Source organism: Chaetura pelagica, unplaced genomic scaffold (genome assembly GCF_000747805.2).
Source record: "Chaetura pelagica isolate M959 unplaced genomic scaffold, ChaPel_1.0 scaffold1064, whole genome shotgun sequence".
Classification (NCBI taxonomy): Eukaryota; Metazoa; Chordata; class Aves; order Apodiformes; family Apodidae; genus Chaetura; species Chaetura pelagica.
In genome coordinates, this window is record NW_009953063.1 from 719,099 (window position 1) to 737,923 (window position 18,825).

An 18,825-nucleotide genomic window follows, 5' to 3' on the forward strand; every position below is an offset into this window, starting at 1 on the left:
TACAGCAATTTCCAGAATACAAGCTGAAGCATCTGAAAAAAAGTCCTGAATCCTGAAAAAACCAGAACGATTGCAGTGGTCAGGCCCAGGGCGGCTGCACACCCAGACGCTGTGAGTCTGAGGTTAAACAACAGTATTTGCCCTTAGTTACCACAACTCATTTAAAAGTCAACATCACAGCCTGGTTTTCAGCATGCCCTTTAACAAAACGTGGAGGTTTGTACTTGCAATTTTTCAGTGAAAAAAAAAACCCCAAAGATGCTGAACTCCTTTGTGGGTGTGATTAATGACCAGGTCCCCGGCTGCACCTGCGGGTTGCAGCGCGGCATCCATCAGCCGCGCGCCTGGGCTTCCCAGTCACAGGCCAGTGCTTAAGGAAAAAAGCAAATCTCCAAAGCTTATTAAAGCAAACCAGCTGTAAGAACTTCCAGTTTTCCCACTGAGAATGAAGCCCGGGCTGCTGGCAAGTGCCGATTTTGTTATGCTTTGCTTAGGGCAGTGTGTTTTAGGGCCAGAGCTTTCCCAGCTGCCCCGTGGGCAGAGCAGAGCTTGCTGCTGACAGCTGCCATGTCTGGGAGAGCCCCCAGCCTGGCTGAGTCCTCCCAGGAAAGCCTCATGATACAAAACAGCAACAGCCACGGAATCTCATGCTGGTTTTAAACTCCTTTTTATAATCTCTGGTGAGAGCAATGAACATCATTCCCACGTTCACCTCCCACCCTCTATCACAGTAGAAGTGGTGTTGTCTTTCCACCTCCCCACATTTTTATTACCCTTGAACACTTGCAGACGCAGTCCAGGACAAAGTGATTAGATACATCCCACCCAACCAAGGATGCCTATTAATGAAGCCCCCTCCTGACTGCCATGCTCCCCCACACCCATTCACAGCCAGCTGCCCTGCGTTTCTGCTGTACAGATCAGCTGCAGTCTGCTTTCACCATGCTGTCTAACCTCAAACTACTCAGACTAGTTACTGAGCATTGAAGTTAATCCCTGAACTGAAGTTAATATCAGACATGAGGCAGAGCCAAGAGATGCATTAAAGTGCACTCACTGGCAGAGGCCTCCAAATGCCCCTCTTGCTGCCTGCCAAGCGATGCTGGTGGGCTGGCTGCCAGCAGAGCTGGGACTGCCTGGCTGTGGCTTTTTAAATTGCATAAAGGGCACTCTCATTCATTTGCAGACTGTGTAGGCTGGTCGTAATGTCAAGAAATGCGTCTTAGTTCCTCTTTGATAGCTGTCTGCAAATTGGCATTCTGCTCTGAGTTACTCTGTCATCTGCAGCAGCCTGAGGCTCCAGGACTCCCAGCAAATCTTCCAAGGAAAGAACCCAGGGAGCTTTGGATACAGGACCTCTGCCTTGTCCCCTTCCCCTCGGTCAACAAGCCTCGTTTTGCACGGGTAGAGAGAGCAATTCTGGTTTTCTCCCCATAATTCACTTGCTTCTTCTATGCAGAGAATGAGTCCTTTGGCAGGAGTTTCCCTCTGCTGTGTGTGGGTGAACCTGCACATATGAGACCCAGATTCCACCAACATCTACAGTCTCTGGAGGCAGTAGCTGATGGCAACAGACAGTACAGTCCACCAGACCCATGAGGAACCGTCCTGCCTCCCACCCTCTGCAGGCCCTGCCTCCTCACTTCCAACAGACATGAACGGTGCAGAAAAGATAAACAAAACTAAACAAAATGTTTAAACTGGTTTCTCTCTTTTAAGGATCTTTATGCATTAGACCTAGAACCATATCGCTACTCCGGAGTGAACCTGACCGGCTTCCGGATCCTCAACGTGGAGAACCCACACGTGTCCTCCATCATCGAGAAGTGGTCCATGGAGCGGCTGCAGGCGGCGCCCAAGGCGGAGCTGGGCCTGCTCGACGGCGTGATGATGGTATGAGGAGCTGCAACAGCACAGCTGCAACTGGGGTGCAGGCCAGAGCAAGAGGGAAGGCAGGAACGCTTTTTACTGAGGCCTAAATGCTATAGCTAGGGGTTCTTGTACAACTCATCCCAGGTGTCTCTCCCAAGGTAGCTACTTGCATTCTTTAATCATCCCTCACATGCAGCGAGTTGGGCTGGTGCATCCCCTGCAGCCCATGGCCCTGTTAACACTCTCCTGCAAGCCCAGCTGCTGACAGATGTGAGAGCCTCTGCTCCTCCCTCCCTTCCTGCCAGTAAAAAGCTGCTTCCGGGACCATAAATTCAAAGATTTTAGTTCCAGAAAGAGCTGAACACAGTGGGGATGTGCCCCAGCTCCTTCTTGCTGGTAGTAAGAGCAGGGAGCTGCCATCTTTGGGGTGCTACAGCCCTTGTTCAGGCAATGCAGTTTTCTCCACGTCCCTTGATATACAGCTGCAGCAAGTGCACAGGGGCCCAGGAAGGGCCAGGCTGCATGTGCCCCAAAGCCCAGGACAGGGTATCCAGCCCCTGCTGCTCTCTCCACAAGCCCTGTCCCAGGTTAGGGCAGGATGATCACCTTGCCAGTCCCTCTGCCCAGCTCTGGAGCTGCCCAGGCAGAGCATGGCCAGCTCCCAGGGCAGCACAGCACACAGCTGGACTGCACCAGGCAGTATGCTGAGATTAATGTCAGGAGAAAGAGCCAAAGCTGTGGCAAGAGATGGGCTGTGCTGCAGCTTTGATGACTCCTTTTAGGATCTGATGGCAGCTCCGCTCCGCTGAGTTACTGCGGGAAGGTGCAGCACCTGCTCGCCCATCTGTCTTCCCTGCCAGGCTGTCTCTGACCCCCTAACTGCTGACTGGCTCCCTCCTTCCCTCTTCCTTTAGATCTGCCAGAAACCCCCCAACAAGTGGCAAAGCCTCCCAGACTTTCACCTTGAAATGGCTCCTTGTATCCCTCCCGTTCTTCCATTTTCCTAGAGGAGAGCACCACCGTTCTTTAGCTTTCTGCTTTTCCACCACATTGCCCACAACTGCAGCACAACCGTGCTGGGTTTCCCTGCCACTGGCTCCTCTCCACATCCCTGCTTCTTCAGAGGGGATCCTGCTTTTCTTTGTGTTTGCCTGGTGTCTGTTGCAGTGGGGCCCTTATCTCAGCTGGGTATTACAGTGTGCAACTCACCATGCAACTGCTGAGACATGTTCTTGTACCCCCTCTCCCCCAAGCCCCAAACCTACAAAACCTGCCCCTGCTGCTGGGAACACAAGCCCATGGGATGCAGGTCAGTGCACACTCTTCACACTCAGGTGCAGCAGGAAGGGAAGGTCACAGGGATGGCTGCCAGCACAGGAGGATTTTCTCTGTAGTCATGTCCTGTTATTTGCCCAGTTGTTTGCTGTATTACTCTGTTTTAAAGTGTTTTATTATGCTGCTGCTCCACTCACATCTGTTTTATAGCTTTGTGAAGGCAGCAACTAATGTATTTTCAGTAGGAAATCTTACCATATCAGAGTGAAAAATAAATCCAATTCTCTTGATCAGTGGCTGGAGGTAAGAATGGGCATCTCAAATTGAATCTAAAACCATCACACTATATGGAACAAAAAAAAAGTTTTCCCTAGTTGAAATCACTGAAATGCAGGAATATGTTACAAACCTGAGAGGTCCTGATTTCAGTGGCAGTTTGGGTCATTTTGGGAAATTCTGTGCCCACAGACAAGCCATTTAACTTCTTTGTTTCTTATTTCCCCATGTATAAAATAGCTTGGATAATATGTTTTCATTTAGCTGTTTTTTTTACACTCAGAACAGATTACATAAAAAAATTCTGCTACTATACTCTCTATTTAGAAATGGCTGGCTTCCTTGATTGACAAAACAGCAGCAAAGGCACTAGAAATAACCAGAATAGACACACACAGACAAACAACACTTTCACAATCTCTGATCTTAAACATAACTGTGATATTTTAGACTAAAGAGACACTACACAGAAAAACATGCTCATGAGGCTTTGCTGTGCACAGAGCTGTGTGTTCTGAGGGACATGTTGTGCGTGAGAGGTCAGCCCAGAGGTTTATGCAAGTCTTGTTTTCAAGCACACGCACTCAGGGCAACCTCTTGAGATCCCAGGGAACTGCTGAGAGCCCAGCCCTGCCCTCGGGTGCTGTCTGCAGGGTTGGACACGGGTGGGAGGGAGGGCAGTGGACCAGGACAGAGAAACCCTTGGGGTCCACCAGCTGGGCAGGCAGTAACTCCAAGGGGGCTCTTGCAGCTTCTCCTGCAACGTTACAGACCCCACTGCTTTGCTGCCCAAGTGTTCCCCTGCTCTGGAACCACCACCAACACGGATGCTGTTCCCCTTCACTCCAGACAGACGCTGCCCTGCTGTACGACGCGGTGCACGTGGTCTCCGTCTGCTACCAGCGCGCCCCTCAGATGACTGTGAACTCCCTGCAGTGCCACCGGCACAAAGCCTGGAGGTTTGGTGGCCGCTTCATGAACTTTATAAAAGAGGTAAAAGCATGATTTGTGACTAAAATCGCTTCCCTCTAAAGCAAAACGTCCCAGCAGCAGCGCAGCTGCTCAGCGCGCGTACAGGGCACGCGGCAGAGGCTTGGCAGGTGCAGGGTTATAAAAATCCCCTCACCAGGGCAGGTACATCTGGATGAAAGCACAGACACACACCAGGCTGCTGAGAGCATCCAGAGAGGAAAAATCCTGTCCTTGCTTTCAAAATACCATCCACGAAGCCACGCCAAAACATCCAAAACAAGCAGCGCTCCCCCGTGCTGCCCTGGGACGTGCCCTGGGACGTGCCCTGGCCTCCCCCGGCACCAGCAGCAGCTGGGCCCCTCTCTCTGAGGCCGCTCCTCGGCAGAGCAGCACCCATTTGCCTTTGCAGGAACATCTGCCTGGGGACCCCAGGGAGCGCCCGTGCCCCCCAGTCCCAGCGGCGAAGCAGCGACCGCGTTTGGGAGCGGCCTCGGCAGAGCGGCGGATTTAGCCAGTAGGAGGCAGGGGAGCGAGGAGGCAGCTTCGTTCCCTCCACGTTTCAGTCATTTTGATTGCTCTCTGTTTAGCCTACGTAGTTGTTTGTTTGCATCCGGCTTGGGGACGCAAGCAGACTCAAGCAGACTCAGCCCACGGGTGTTTACGAGCAGGGAGCTCACCCGGAGCGCAGCGCGGGGGAACAGCCCTGCCATAGAGCCCTGAGCACTCACCCCAGGGTTTGCTCTGTCTGCAAAAAGGAGCCCTCGCATAAGAAGAAAATAAAGGCAGAGCTGTAGGGAGATACTGCAAATCTCCGTGATAAAAACCCCTTATTTACCCTAACGGCTTTTTAAACTTCTATGCCTGTGGCTCTTCACATGGGAAGTTATGAAACTGTCTGCAGCATGGAATATGTGACTGGGCTGTGTTTAAAAGGCTGGGTATAAAATCCCATTAAATTTTTAAACAGAAACACGTTGTTAATCATTGTTATGGCTGGGGGGGGGGGCGCACCTACAGAGCCAGCAGCCCCTGACCGTGGGTGCGGTGGGAGCGCCCAGCCCCGGTGCTGCCCGAGCTGCAGGGAGGGAGAAAGGAAGAATTATTCCCATTGCAGAGAGAGAATGAACTTTTTTTCTTTATAGGCAATGAAGATGGTATCTCTCCTCTCTCTCTCTCCTTTTTCGTGTTTTCTTCCCTTCTGCAGAAAGCTGCTCCAGCTGGCTGCCAAAAGAGAGTGTAAATAATTTGTTTGGTTGGCTCCTTCTGCAAATTACCCTGAGCCTCACACTCCAGTGCCTGCCTGTTGTTTCCCTTTCTGGCAGCGTGTCAGCTCGTTGCAGGGATAAGCTTCCTCCCCATCGCAATCAGCACACACAGTAATTGCTCTCTCTCTGCTCCTGTCGAGCCGGCGCGGGGCCCGGGGGTGCCTGGTGCAGCCCCTGCTCCCGCCAGATGCAGCCCCGCACAGGCTGCAGCCCCCCCGGATCACAGGGGCTGTCACTGGGGGTGAAGCCCCCTTGCTCGTACCGAGGGGCTGGGCTGCTGGTCCTGCCGGCCCAGCCCAGCCCAGCTCAGCAGGACTCAGCCCGCTCGGTGGCTCCTGTCGGGTACGAGGAACACGCTGGGTTCTCCCAGGCTCCCGGGGGGCTTCCCATCCCACCGGCAAAGCACCTGCACTCCCAGGTGAGCTAACGGAGCACAGCCCTCCCCAAAAGTGCGGGCGGCGGGGCACGGAGGAGGCTGGCGCTGCTCTTCAGGAAGGAATGAGGAAAAGCCAGAGAACGTATTTACTGGGAAATGCGCCAGTCATTCCCCCTGAGAGCACATCATGCCTTCTTTATCGCCCAGGGGTATTTCAAGCTCCCCGCCCACCCCCATCAGCGCGGAGCTGCCCGGGGGGAAGGAGCCCCAGGCCCCGCTGCCCAGGTGGGATCACAAAGCACCAAAGCAGCGGCTGCTCTTACGGAGCATCCCGGGCCAGGGGCTCAGAGCACAGAGGGGTCCCTGGGGGGCAGGCACCGCCTCCCACGCTGTCCCTCGGCACCTGCTCTGCTAACACAGCCCGTGCCTGACACTTGGGGCTCTCTCGCTTGCGAATTCAGAGTGATTCATTCTGGCGGTGCCGCAAAGTGTGCAGAGAAAGAAACTGCGTCATAGCATAGTTCTGGTTGAAACAAGTCTGGCCATCTTTACCCTGAGCTCCCAGGTCAGACCAAGCTGTGTAGAACCTCGTCCCATCAAGCACTGACAACCTGTAGGAATGGGGCTTCCCCAGCCCCCTGGGCACAGGTCCCTGCTCACACTGCAAACCTGAGCCAGGGCTCTGGACACAGACATGCCCACCAGATCCCCAGGCCTGTTTCAAAGCAGCACAGCCTGCAAGCACAGACAAGCTCTTGGCCTCTTCTGCTCCACTTTCCACCTGAAAGGAGGAAGTGTTCAGGATGGTTTTGCTTCCACACACGTTGGAAGCATCAGCAGGTTAGTGCAAAAAGGTTTATTTATGAACTTGACTGGAGCTGTCCCGAGCCCAGGCTCCCTGCAGCCTGGCATTGATCAGGAACACAAGGATAAACACAGCACACAAGGATGCCATGATAAATGCAAGCAGTTTTCACTGAGTCATCATGTCCCGCAACAGCTGGTGAACACAAACAGTGAGAACAAAAACTGTAACAAGGACTGCAAGAGAGGTAAGAAAATTTCCAGCTCCATCTGCAGCCTGACCAGTAACGGAGGTGATTATTAATTAATCACACTCTTTGGGGAGAAACAACCAGTATACGGGCTAATTAAAGAAACATACAGTGGAGGGCAAAACATTATTTGCAACCACGTAACAGCCCTGCTACTTTTTCTCCCTTCACAGGCCCAATGGGAAGGATTAACGGGACGAATTGTCTTTAATAAAACTAGTGGTTTACGCACAGACTTTGATTTGGATATCATCAGCCTCAAAGAGGATGGGCTCGAAAAGGTAGGCAGGGTTTGTCTTATCTGCACTTAGCTTAGTCTAACTCTTGATACGTAGGCAACAGAGAAACTGGATGATGCTTGTATTGTTTCCAGGTTTTCTGTTTTTTATATAAAAGGCTATTTACTTTGTGGGATTTCTCAGATCCTTTTCCATGCCTCCACCATGACTCACTAGCCCTGAAGCGAGTGTGTGGGATTAGAGCTACCAGCTGCAGAAGTGCTTGTGGCACTTTTCTGGGATAGTGGAAGCAGCAGAAACTTTCTGAGCAGCCATTAACCTCTTCGTGCCCAGGCCAAAGGTGGAAGGAGTAAAGCCTCTCCCACCCCATCTTGCTTACTAAATGTTATTTTTCCCCTGAGGAGGCAACAGCCCTTGAAAGCATCATCTCCTATGATTTCCCACAAAGAAAATTGCCTGAAGCTTGGAAATGGCACCAGCTTATTACAGCCTAGATTTTGGAGGAGGATGTCATGTCTATTTTTGTTTATTTCTCCTCTGTGTTAGCTAAGGGACAACAACAACAACAAAAAGCAACGTTCAGTGGCCCTGTTTGCCCAGCCATCCAGAGGAGACAAGGCACAAAGGCTGCAGCCTCAGATCCTCCTAATTAGTGCAAATCTCCTCTGGGCACGGAATATGATGCTGATGCACAAATCTGATTCATGGGGATTTAATTTCCTTTTCTTCAATTACTTAAAAAAAAAAAAAATAGAAGAAGAAAAAAGCAATATGCAAGGCATTAAAGCTCCTAGGGCTCAGATTTCAAGGTGAGATCAGGTCATTTAAAATAAAAGAGCAGCAGAGTGGCCTGAAGTGCTGCAGGATGGGCAGCTGATGGAGCAGCCAGCCCTGCCCAGGGCTGTGCCCTCCCCAGGCTCCTGTGCTGGGAAGCAAGTCCAGGAGGGATCCTGAGCCTGACCCTCTGCAGGTGATTCCGTGTCCCTCTCCTGCTAAAGCTGCCCTGCAGACTGACAGGAGAAAGCTGGCTCTTGGGCAGCAAATGATTTCTAGAGCAGAGTCTGCTTTGCGACAGGCACAAGGTGCCTCTGGCAGGGACGAGTGCCGAGTCCTGGAACCTTTGGGCACGGGAACAGGTTCTGTACCGCGGGGAACGCCAGCCCCAGCAGAGCCAGGGAGGTTTCAATTAACCATGCAGCAAGAGGCCCCACCTGCACAGATGACATTCCCAGTTAAGGCTGGGGAATTAACCAGGTGGTGCAGGTAGGCAGCCCCCGAGGCAGGAGGCAGCAGTTGGATCAACCTCCCCGTGTGGGGGGGACGGATCCCCAGGGCCAAACAGCTTCACTTCCCCATCCCCCTTTTTTACAGTTTGGTTTTCCTTCACTTTGAAATAAATTGTTGCCACGCTTTCACACCACAGCAGTAGTTCTTTGCTTCGTGTGAAAAATCTCAAGGTCACCACAGCACTCTCCTAGTGGGTATTTTTTGGTGTCAAATACAGAAGAAGGAAAAAACATTTCAAATAAACCAAATGACCTTCAGTCCCAGCTGCCATCAGCTGAGCCTGTGCAGCAAGAAGGCGGGAGAGGAGCAGGGGCTCCTCTCAAGAGCTGAGCAGGAGATGATCTTTGTAGCTTGACTTCTTTTTTTTTACAAAACATTCTGTTTATAGAGTCTAAACCAAAACAAACAGCACATCGTTCTGGAGCCCAGTGGACTGCCAGAGAGCTGTGGGTAGAATAAAAGAAAAATGTGCGAGTACATGTGAATCTAAATGTTTAAGTCCAACCTCCATATCTCTCTGTCAAACTAATGCCCTCAGGTGTACAGGAGAAGAGCTGGCACCGCCTGTGTTTACTGCTATTGTGTGTCACAGAAAGCCCACAGGAAGCTGCCAAACCTTGAAGCATTCTCTGCTCAGCCCTTTAACTTTTGTCTCCAATAATTCAGATTTCACAGTTCCCACTATTACTTTCTTTGAAAGCTTCTTGTCAGCTCTAGAGGCGTTTTAAAGTATCGATGTCAAATCTCTAGCTAGGTTTCTGTCAATAGTTAATCTGAAATAACAAAATGCCAAACTACAAACAAATCTCACACGGATTGTGCATTATGTATCCCAGCTTATGTTTGTTGAGCTTTAGGATTGAGCTCCTGATCCTTATACCTCCTGGATGTTCCAGGGATTACAGGAGTATTAACTAAACCTAATTACATGTAGTTTGACTATCCGACTTGCACAGTTTTCTTAATGTACTTTTTTCTTTTTCTTTCCTTTTTTAATATTTTAAACTGATTAATTCAGCCTTAAGTGCCATGTATTTAATTTTCTTAAAGAAAACTTAGCAAGCACAGTTAACTGTGTCTGCAGCACTGCTAACAAGGCCCTGTTGCTTCTCTTATCCCATGCACAATGATAATCTTTTGACATTGCAGCTGTTGTATCATCGAAGGGCTTAGGCTGCACCTGAAATATTTAGAGCATTTCAAAAAGTTCATGGAAACTCTTCTAGAATTTATGACATTTTTTTGCCAAGCAGCATTGCTCATTACAAAGTCTCTTTTTGGGGATGCAGTAAAACCAAGTTCTCTCCTTGGACTGCTGAAGAGTTTGCAGAATCTTAAAATAGCTATAAATAAAATATTGGAAGTTGCAGGCTCCCCAGTGGGTTGGAGCTGTCTGCCTTTGGTTTCTTTGAGTCCCATCTCACAGTTTGACCCTACAGATGGATCATTCTGTCCCTATTTCCAGGTAGGGTTTTTTTTTTAATTCTCTCTGTCAGGCTGGCTATACAGCCACCCTGCTCCATTTGTTGGCAGCAATCCCATATTCCTCCAGCTTCCCTGACATTTTATCTCCCCGTCACAGTCCTTTAGCCAGTCCTGCCTTCAAAGTTTGCTCTAAAGCCTCCTCCGCACTGCACAGATCACGTTAACAGGCTTAGAGTTGCCCAGATGACTTCTCCTAAATAGACAAGTTTCGCTGTTTCTGGGTCAATAGACCTCTTCAAAGTCTAATAATTTCTTAAAATTGACAGCTGGAAAAAAACAGAGCACCTCAAATTGATGAGGAATGCAGCTGTGTGTGCCTATGCCCTTCCCCTGCCATTCCTTCCTCCAGGTTTGCTACCAGGAGTGGGACCTCCCACTGAGGTGGACTTCTCTGCAGGGGCCACCAGGGCCCTTCCAGCGGTACCTGTTAGAAACATCTGTCTCGTTTGCCACAGTGCAGAGGACAGGAATGGTCCCTGCGAGGGTTTGCAAATCTGCTATTTAGGTGATAGAAACAATAATTTCAGCATTGCTTCTGTTTACTGTAGATGAAAGAAGTGAGCTCCATTTTCCAGGCCTGTAGGAGTGAGGAATGTAAGGCAGGTGTTCAGACATTCATTTTCCCCCTTTGTTTCAGGTTGGAGCCTGGAGCCCTTCTGATGGTTTGAACATCACAGAAATTTCCAAAGGACGAGGCCCGAATGTCACAGACTCGCTGAGCAACAGATCTCTGATTGTCACCACTGTCCTGGTAGGAGACTGCATACCTGGCTTTTTCCCCCACCCACAAACCTCAAGGGTATCTGATATCTCCGAAAACCCACAGCATCCCAGTACAGATCCACTAGTCCCTCTGGGAAGCCAAGCAGGGGCACAGAGAGCTCTGCATGCGGGCTGGGCTTGGGGGGACAGGGTCTGGTGGGCAGCACTGCCACCTCCGAGAGGAGTGTTCTTGTTACAGAGGAAAATACTAGCAGGCAGAGACCCCGGCTTAGCTGGGACTATCACGTTTCCTTCCCTCTCTTAAGCACATATTTATGAAGTAGCAGAGAGCAGCAAAGCTCTCCAGCAAAGCACAGATGGGAACAGGGCTCCTCGCTCCCTCTGCCGCGCTGCGTTTTGCCCTCACACTCGCTATTGGATGTGACGGCAGCGTCAGATCAGAACGAGGGGTTATTTACTACCTAATGAATTATGACTTGTGGCATTGGTTTCTGGATGGCTGTATTACACAGCCCAGGCTCGTGGCATGTCACCAGGAAGCAAGAAAAAATACCAGCCCTTGGACAAGCTACCCACAACTGGGGCTGAGTTATGGCTTTGCCTGTGGAAATTTTCTGGCCCTCTTGTCTTCCATATTGTCAGGACTGGAGTGTTGGTGAAAGCTGGATTGACAGGACTGAGGGAAACGAGAAAAGAGGCATCTTGTCATGCCCAGAGCTAGGGTGTGATAATCACTGTACCTCAAAGGCCACAGCATAATACAGAATGATGGAGCCAGGAGGAGACCTGTCAGCATCTGCCTCTGGCAGGCTCTTTTCAGGCAGCGTTTTCATCTCAAACTCCACGAGCATGTACAAATTACTTAATTACAAGAGTGATATCAGTTCCTATCAATTGCACCATTCTTGGGCCCACACATGTGCCAAAGGGTATTTACCTCAAACCCACAGTGTCCTGCAATTCCCTTGCCTGCAGGAGGAGGAAATGTGCTTAGACTCGAGTTCTGCACTAATTGTATTTTCACATATTGGATTCTAAAAGAGAAAATACAACCCTAAATTTTATTTGCATTTGCAACACCCCTTTGTACTTTTGCATTGATGGAAATGGTTGTAGAAAAGCCATAGAAGGAACCTTTAAAAGGAAAAGCACAAAAGGTTATTTTTCCCCTTTTGCTCATATTGCAGTGACTTGTTGGAAGAGAAATATTACCCCGGCAGCCAGTGTCACTCTCCCCAAGCAATATGGGAACTGTGAAGTTATGAAATTGAGGGCACCTTCACTGAGAAATCGATTAGCAAACTGAGAGAGCTTGTGAATTGGATGTCTGGCCATTTTCAGTAATAAATTGTGAAATAGTCCGTGAATAAGTGGTTCACAGAGTTCAGAATTACCCCCTAGGAAATGTTTGAGACCTGGAGATACATTACTGAAGCGAGCGGCGTCCTAATGTTCAGTGCTTCAGCTGTTAAATATGTATGTAATCCCTACAGTGCTTCCCAAAATTAATAGTGCTTTATGGCTGCTCTGGAGCCACTGTGTTTATATCAAGATCCATAGATTCAGTGGATTCACAAACAAAGCACTAATTCCAGAGCAGAAATCTGAGGAGGTGGCCAGGGAGAGCAGAATTTAACCCAGCTGCACCATGCCAAGTTAAACTCCGCAGGCCTGATGTTATCCCTCCTCCTTTAGAATTCTGCAAATCGAGCTCAACCTGCTTCCTTGTCCCCTCCCTACCAGGCTTTGAGCCCAAGCAGGATCCCCTCCCTACCAGGCTTTGAGCCCAAGCAGGATTCCCTCCCTACCAGGCTTTAAGCCCAAGCAGGATCCCCCCTTGAGAGGTCTCCCAAGGCAAAGGTCGGGGCTGACAGGTGGTACAGGGACACAAGAACCACCAACCTCCAGATTGGCACAGCCCACCTTAGGGTCCCAAGCCCCCTCCTCAGCATACTAGGCTGAGGCAGACACCTGCCCTCCACCCCATTGGGCACCTCTGTAAGACCCTGACCCTGACCCCAGACCATCCCTCAGGTGACTGAACTCCCTATTCCCGTGCAGAACCACAGGGGCTCCAGCAACATGGCTCAGTGACCAGAGCAAAACGTGAGCCCTCCCCATGGGCAAGGACAAGAGCCTTGCAGACCCTGCCCGTTCGAGCTGTGCATTAGCTGCTGTTGGGATCCCACCTTGCCTCCTAGCTTTTGCCTGCTCCCCACCATCTTTTGCCATTTCCATCTGTCCTCTGCACATTTTCTCCCTCAGGCTCCCCAGTGTCCCTTGTCCTCGGTGACTGCCCAAGCCTGATACTCACCAAAGGGCTGTGCAGTTTGCCCTGTGTGCTAATCCCACCTGCCAGCTGGGGTGAGGATCCACAGGGCAAACCCTGCTGTAAAGCACTTTACTAGCTACTCTCTGGGCCCCTTATCCATCAGCTAATGCCAGCCAAGAGGAAAGCAAACCACACTGGGGACTGTTTGGGCTGCTCCCCAGCCACACACAGCCCCTCACCCCGTATTTATCCCACCAGCCTCTTGCTGCTGTGCAGGTCCACCACCCTTCTCTGATGGGGGATCTGGGGTTGGGTTTGTCCTCCCCTGCTTTTATTGTTTCTCAACACTCATTTTCAGAGCATGAAATGGTTATTTTTCTCCCTGAAATCCTACCAAATGGAAAATAGCTGGCTGCTCAGAAGAGACAAAATTAAATTTTGTGGGTAAACAAGGTTGCTAATTAGCTGATCTGCTGTGCAAAGTCAATTTATTCCCAACATGTCACGGTGTCAACCCTGCCTGAAGAGCCAGCCCCTTGTGGCTCAGGCCAACCCGCAGGGCGGCCCCACCTCCTGAGGGAGCTGGGACCACAGCTGAGCCTGAACAGGGACGTTTTTCCTCCCCATGTGCAGGAAGAGCCCTTTGTCATGTTCCGTAAGTCGGACACGGCGCTGTTCGGGAACGACCGCTTCGAGGGCTATTGCATCGACCTCCTGAAGGAGCTGGCCATCATCCTGGGCTTCACCTACGAGATCCGGCTGGTGGAGGACGGGAAGTACGGGGCGCAGGACGAGAAGGGGCAGTGGAACGGGATGATCAAGGAGCTCATCGACCATGTGAGTTGGGGCATCCATGGCGGCCGAGCCGGGCTGGGCTGGGTCCCCAGTGCAGGCTGGTCCAGGTACCACAGCGAGCTCCTGGCCCTGCCTGGGCCCTGCCTGTGCTGCACAGTTTGTCACAGGAGCATCTCTCTGCCTCACTCTGACAAATACTCATTTGGAGTTTCTGAAAATGGACGATCTCACAGCACAGAAACAGGCTCCGTGGCGTCAGCCACAGACCCTCCCTGCTGGGCTGCTGCAGGGGATAGTTTAATACACATTTTTTATAAACACAGCTTATTTCCTACAGCCCCTGGGACACCGAGCTCCCTCTTGCAGCACAGCAGCTGTGCTCTTCGTTCCACGGCCACTTTTAAAAGCCCATTAAACACCAGTGAAACTGTTGTGGCAGCTTTACTCTCACAGCCACAACAAAGCCACCTAGTCTGAAACCTCTTCTCACAGCCAGAGGTTGCTCAGATTCCTAATTAGATACTTTGCCTCCAGCACATCCTGTGATCCCAGAAGCCCAGTTAGGGAGGTGACGAAAGCTGGTGTTTTTGTATATGTCTTATTCCCAGAAAAGGTCTCTGAAAGAAGAGATCAGAACAAAATTAATCTCTGATCTCTGCAGCGCAGGCAGCAGCATCAGTTGTCCTAGAGCTGCAGCACAGCTCTCCCCCTGAACATCCTGCTCAAGTAGTGGAGCAGTGCAGCCCTTGGACCACCTCTCATGTTCCTGGCTACATTTTGAAAACATTGCCTAAGCAGAAAAGAGACAAAAATAATCTCACGTACATAGCAGCTGTGATGATCTTACAGTTCATGTGAGAAGAATGTATTTGCTGGGTGAGTCACTTCAGTAAATGAGCTTCGCTGTGAGCAGATAACAGAGCATTGTCTGGCAGGAGCCTGCTGAGCGGGGAGCCAGGTTATGTTGCTGGGTTTGGCTTCTCTGCCCTAAATGACATTGGACGAGTTGCTTCTGTGCAATACTTGCTCCATCTGTAAAATGCAGATGACAATGATTATGTCCCTTATAGGGACAAAGTGATGCTCACTCAGTGTGTGAAGAGCACTGCAGCCTCAGACAGCTCAGCCGGACGCACAGGGAGCGCGGGAAGGGCAGGCAAGGACAGCCCTGGGGGAGCAGGACGCTGTGTCTCTCAGGGGATTTTGCCACAGGCTGTGCAAACCTGTCTTGGTATTCTTGCTTCCAGAAAACTCCATACAGCTCAAAATACAGATTTTATAGTCTCTTATACAACAGCCTTGCTAAGTTAGACAAGTGGCACTTGGTGTCCCAGCAGAAGAGACCAGTGCTCTGCCAGCCTGAGTGACGGGGGTGACACGGACACAAAGTGATGCAGAGCAGACTCTGGGGCTCTCACCACAGACCTTTGGTGGCGTAGGGCTCTGAAGAATTCAATCACTCCGAAGTGGGAAATAAGACACAGACAATAGCAGCCAGACTGTCACTCTGTGCAATCCATCTCACTTGCAGTGCCCAGCCAGGTGCTGCAGGGCTGTGGGGAGGCTGCCAGCCATTCCCAAAGCTGTGGTCAGCTAAAATAGACAGACCAAGGAACTGCCTTGGTCTGAATGAGTAGCACTAAACTCATGGACAACCTACATTAAAAGTATTTTTTGGCTGTGTATTTTAAAAGCAAATCAACAGACAGCAACAGCAAAGGACCAAATCCTCTCTGTGCAAGTTTTCCTGTATTGTCAAGTTTGAACTCTGCTTTTAACAGATGTGGTTGGTGCATGCCTTGGAGTGATTTATAACCATTGCCTAAACCACATATGAAGCCATTATTTTCTTTATCTGCATGTCATTGCTTTTTATAGCAGTGTTTATGTAAAGCATTAAATAGTGAAACTGCAACCAGATGGGGCCCTTCCTCAGCAGCAAAGTATCCTCAGACCGTGTGGGGAAAGTAACAACTGATTGGCACTTTGCAATGGGAAAGTTCAAACTTATTTCACACCTAGTAGGAAAAGTGTTTGAGACAGCATTCCAACAAAGGTGTAGTGATGAAAACAGGGCTGCCCACACTGTGAGTTTGATATCTGGGCTGGCTTTCCTCCCTATTCAGCGCCTCGTTCTCATGGAAGAATTAGGCTTGTTCAGATGGGAGCACAAAGCAGGTAGGATTTTGTGAGGTTTGAACATGCAGGCCAGGATTAACTCTGTGCAGAAAGACTGTGCCTTGCTGGAGACCCACTCAACTCCACTCAACTCCTCATGCAGAGATGTAAAAAACAAGAGCAGGTGATGAGGGACAGGCTGTTTACACAGTGAGTTCCCATGGCTTGTTTTGGAGTCCACCCATCATCCTCCTTCCCCTGTCCTCTCTGATCCAGAGTGCCTGGCCACAGGCAGTAATGCCTCAGGCTAGGATCCTTTGTTAAATTGTGTTTTTTTCTAGTCTGGCCTTAAGCATAAACAGGAAAAGCAACAACAGTCAGAGCAGCTCACAGCATGACCCTGTCTTCAAGGTCTCCAGTAGCAGATCTGGAGAAGGCAGCCTCATGCAGCCAGAGGCAGAAAGCCCTGCCCTGCTGCCCTTCATCTGCTGCTCATCCTTCATCACAAAAAAAAAAAAAAAATCCTATCTGGGGGGAGTCAGTCCATTCTGTGAAGAACTAGACTCTTTCATCACCCCCACTGGTGGCTTTTGTCACTCTGCCAGGCCATCCTGCAGAGAAGCCTCAACCAGATGGGCCATGAGAGTTGAACTGGCCCACAAGGCTAGCACTGGGGCAGGTCTGGGGCACCCAGGTGACACAGAGAAGCTCCAGTGTCCTGCATCCATAGTACACAGGGAACCTGGCAACTATCAGATCTCCTCTCCTCAGCAGTGAGCTGCTGTTGATGCTTATTCATATAAATTATTACTGATACAAGCAAAACTCCACTGTGCACTGTGGCCCATCCATTCTGATTTATAAATTCTAGTTGTCTGGTGAAATAATGCCTGCAAATCTTCCCTATTGTTTGTGGGCAGAATCATATAAAACCAGCAAAATTAGTTGTTTTGGACATTTTGCACAAACTCATTCACAAATAAAACTTGTCTTCTGCTGAGACAGTGCATATCAAATTTCCATTCAATCTGAAACTTCATGTGGGAATAAAAAAGGTATGAAAAACAATAGGGTTTCTAATGGAAATCCCTGCCAATGGAAACTATAGAGAAGAAGTAATATTTGTCCCTAGGGACGATTTATGACAGCTGATTTTACACTTTCACAATAAATGGGCATTTATTGACAGCAAATTCTGGCAGATATACAGACTGCACCACAGTGCCACATTCCCCTCGGTGTTCCTGTGCTGGTGGATGTTTATTGCTGGTGCCATGAGCGCATAAACAGGAAAAGCAACAACAGTCAGAGCAGCTCACAGCATGACCCTGTCTTCAAGGTCTCCAGTAGCAGATCTGGAGAAGGCAGCCTCATGCAGCCAGAGGCAGAAAGCCCTGCCCTGCTGCCCTTCATCTGCTGCTCATCCTTCATCACAAAAAAAAAAAAAAATCCTATCTGGGGGGAGTTCAGTCCATTCTGTGAAGAACTAGACTCTTTCATCACCCCCACTGGTGGCTTTTGTCACTCTGCCAGGCCATCCTGCAGAGAAGCCTCAACCAGATGGGCCATGAGAGTTGAACTGGCCCACAAGGCTAGCACTGGGGCAGGTCTGGGGCACCCAGGTGACACAGAGAAGCTCCAGTGTCCTGCATCCATAGTACACAGGGAACCTGGCAACTATCAGATCTCCTCTCCTCAGCAGTGAGCTGCTGTTGATGCTTATTCATATAAATTATTACTGATACAAGCAAAACTCCACTGTGCACTGTGGCCCATCCATTCTGATTTATAAATTCTAGTTGTCTGGTGAAATAATGCCTGCAAATCTTCCCTATTGTTTGTGGGCAGAATCATATAAAACCAGCAAAATTAGTTGTTCTGGACATTTTGCACAAACTCATTCACAAATAAAACTTGTCTTCTGCTGAGACAGTGCATATCAAATTTCCATTCAATCTGAAACTTCATGTGGGAATAAAAAAGGTATGAAAAACAATAGGGTTTCTAATGGAAATCCCTGCCAATGGAAACTATAGAGAAGAAGTAATATTTGTCCCTAGGGACGATTTATGACAGCTGATTTTACACTTTCACAATAAATGGGCATTTATTGACAGCAAATTCTGGCAGATATACAGACTGCACCACAGTGCCACATTCCCCTCGGTGTTCCTGTGCTGGTGGATGTTTATTGCTGGTGCCATGAGCTGGGGATTGATTTGGAAACCACTGGGCCACGAATAGGAAAAATGATCAACTTGATTAGATGAAGTTTCCTCCAATCTCTTGCTCAGAGACTGCAGGAACTGAGTGTTAGGGAGGAGACAGGAATAAGGCTGGGTAGCTGGCTGCACTTGCACCCCTTGTGCTCAGTTCTGTTGACTGGGTGGATTCACAGTTACCCTACCCAGCGATCCCGGGGGTGGTGGATCCAGGTGATCCACTGAAGTGTATGTGGGGAGCCCTGAGTTCTCTACGTGCTCCTGCTTTTCCTTCCCTTGGCTTGCTGGCCTGCCAGTCCCTCACAGGACAGGGCTGCCCTAAAACCAGCCATTCTCACTGGGATCCTGCAGCCTTTGACAATTAATGGTAGGTACAATTAATGGCAGTTTCCTCTTTGAGGAACTTCCTTAATGAAAAGGTTACAAGAAGCCCAAGAGGGCTTCACGGGCCTCATTTCTCCTCTTTCAGCTCACAGCCAGGTCTGCTCTGCCTGCTCCTGGATGCAATTCAGTGCTGGTATGAAATGAATGTATTGACAAATGAGGACTGCAAGGGTAGGAGCAGCCGTGAAGAGCCGGGGTCAGACCCTGAG

General features: G+C 49.8%; 1 protein-coding gene across 1 annotated transcript in view; it reads left to right on the top strand.

The window, feature by feature from the left end:
• The window catches only part of GRIK3 (glutamate receptor, ionotropic, kainate 3), a 187,085-nt gene that overhangs the window by 150,543 nt on the left and 17,717 nt on the right, over positions 1 to 18,825 (top strand). The window contains exons 6-10 of the mRNA XM_009996702.1: positions 1,720 to 1,893; positions 4,273 to 4,416; positions 7,265 to 7,372; positions 10,740 to 10,853; positions 13,731 to 13,934. Of these exons, the coding sequence (XP_009995004.1) occupies positions 1,720 to 1,893; positions 4,273 to 4,416; positions 7,265 to 7,372; positions 10,740 to 10,853; positions 13,731 to 13,934 (744 nt within the window). The remainder of the gene's footprint in view (positions 1 to 1,719; positions 1,894 to 4,272; positions 4,417 to 7,264; positions 7,373 to 10,739; positions 10,854 to 13,730; positions 13,935 to 18,825) is intronic.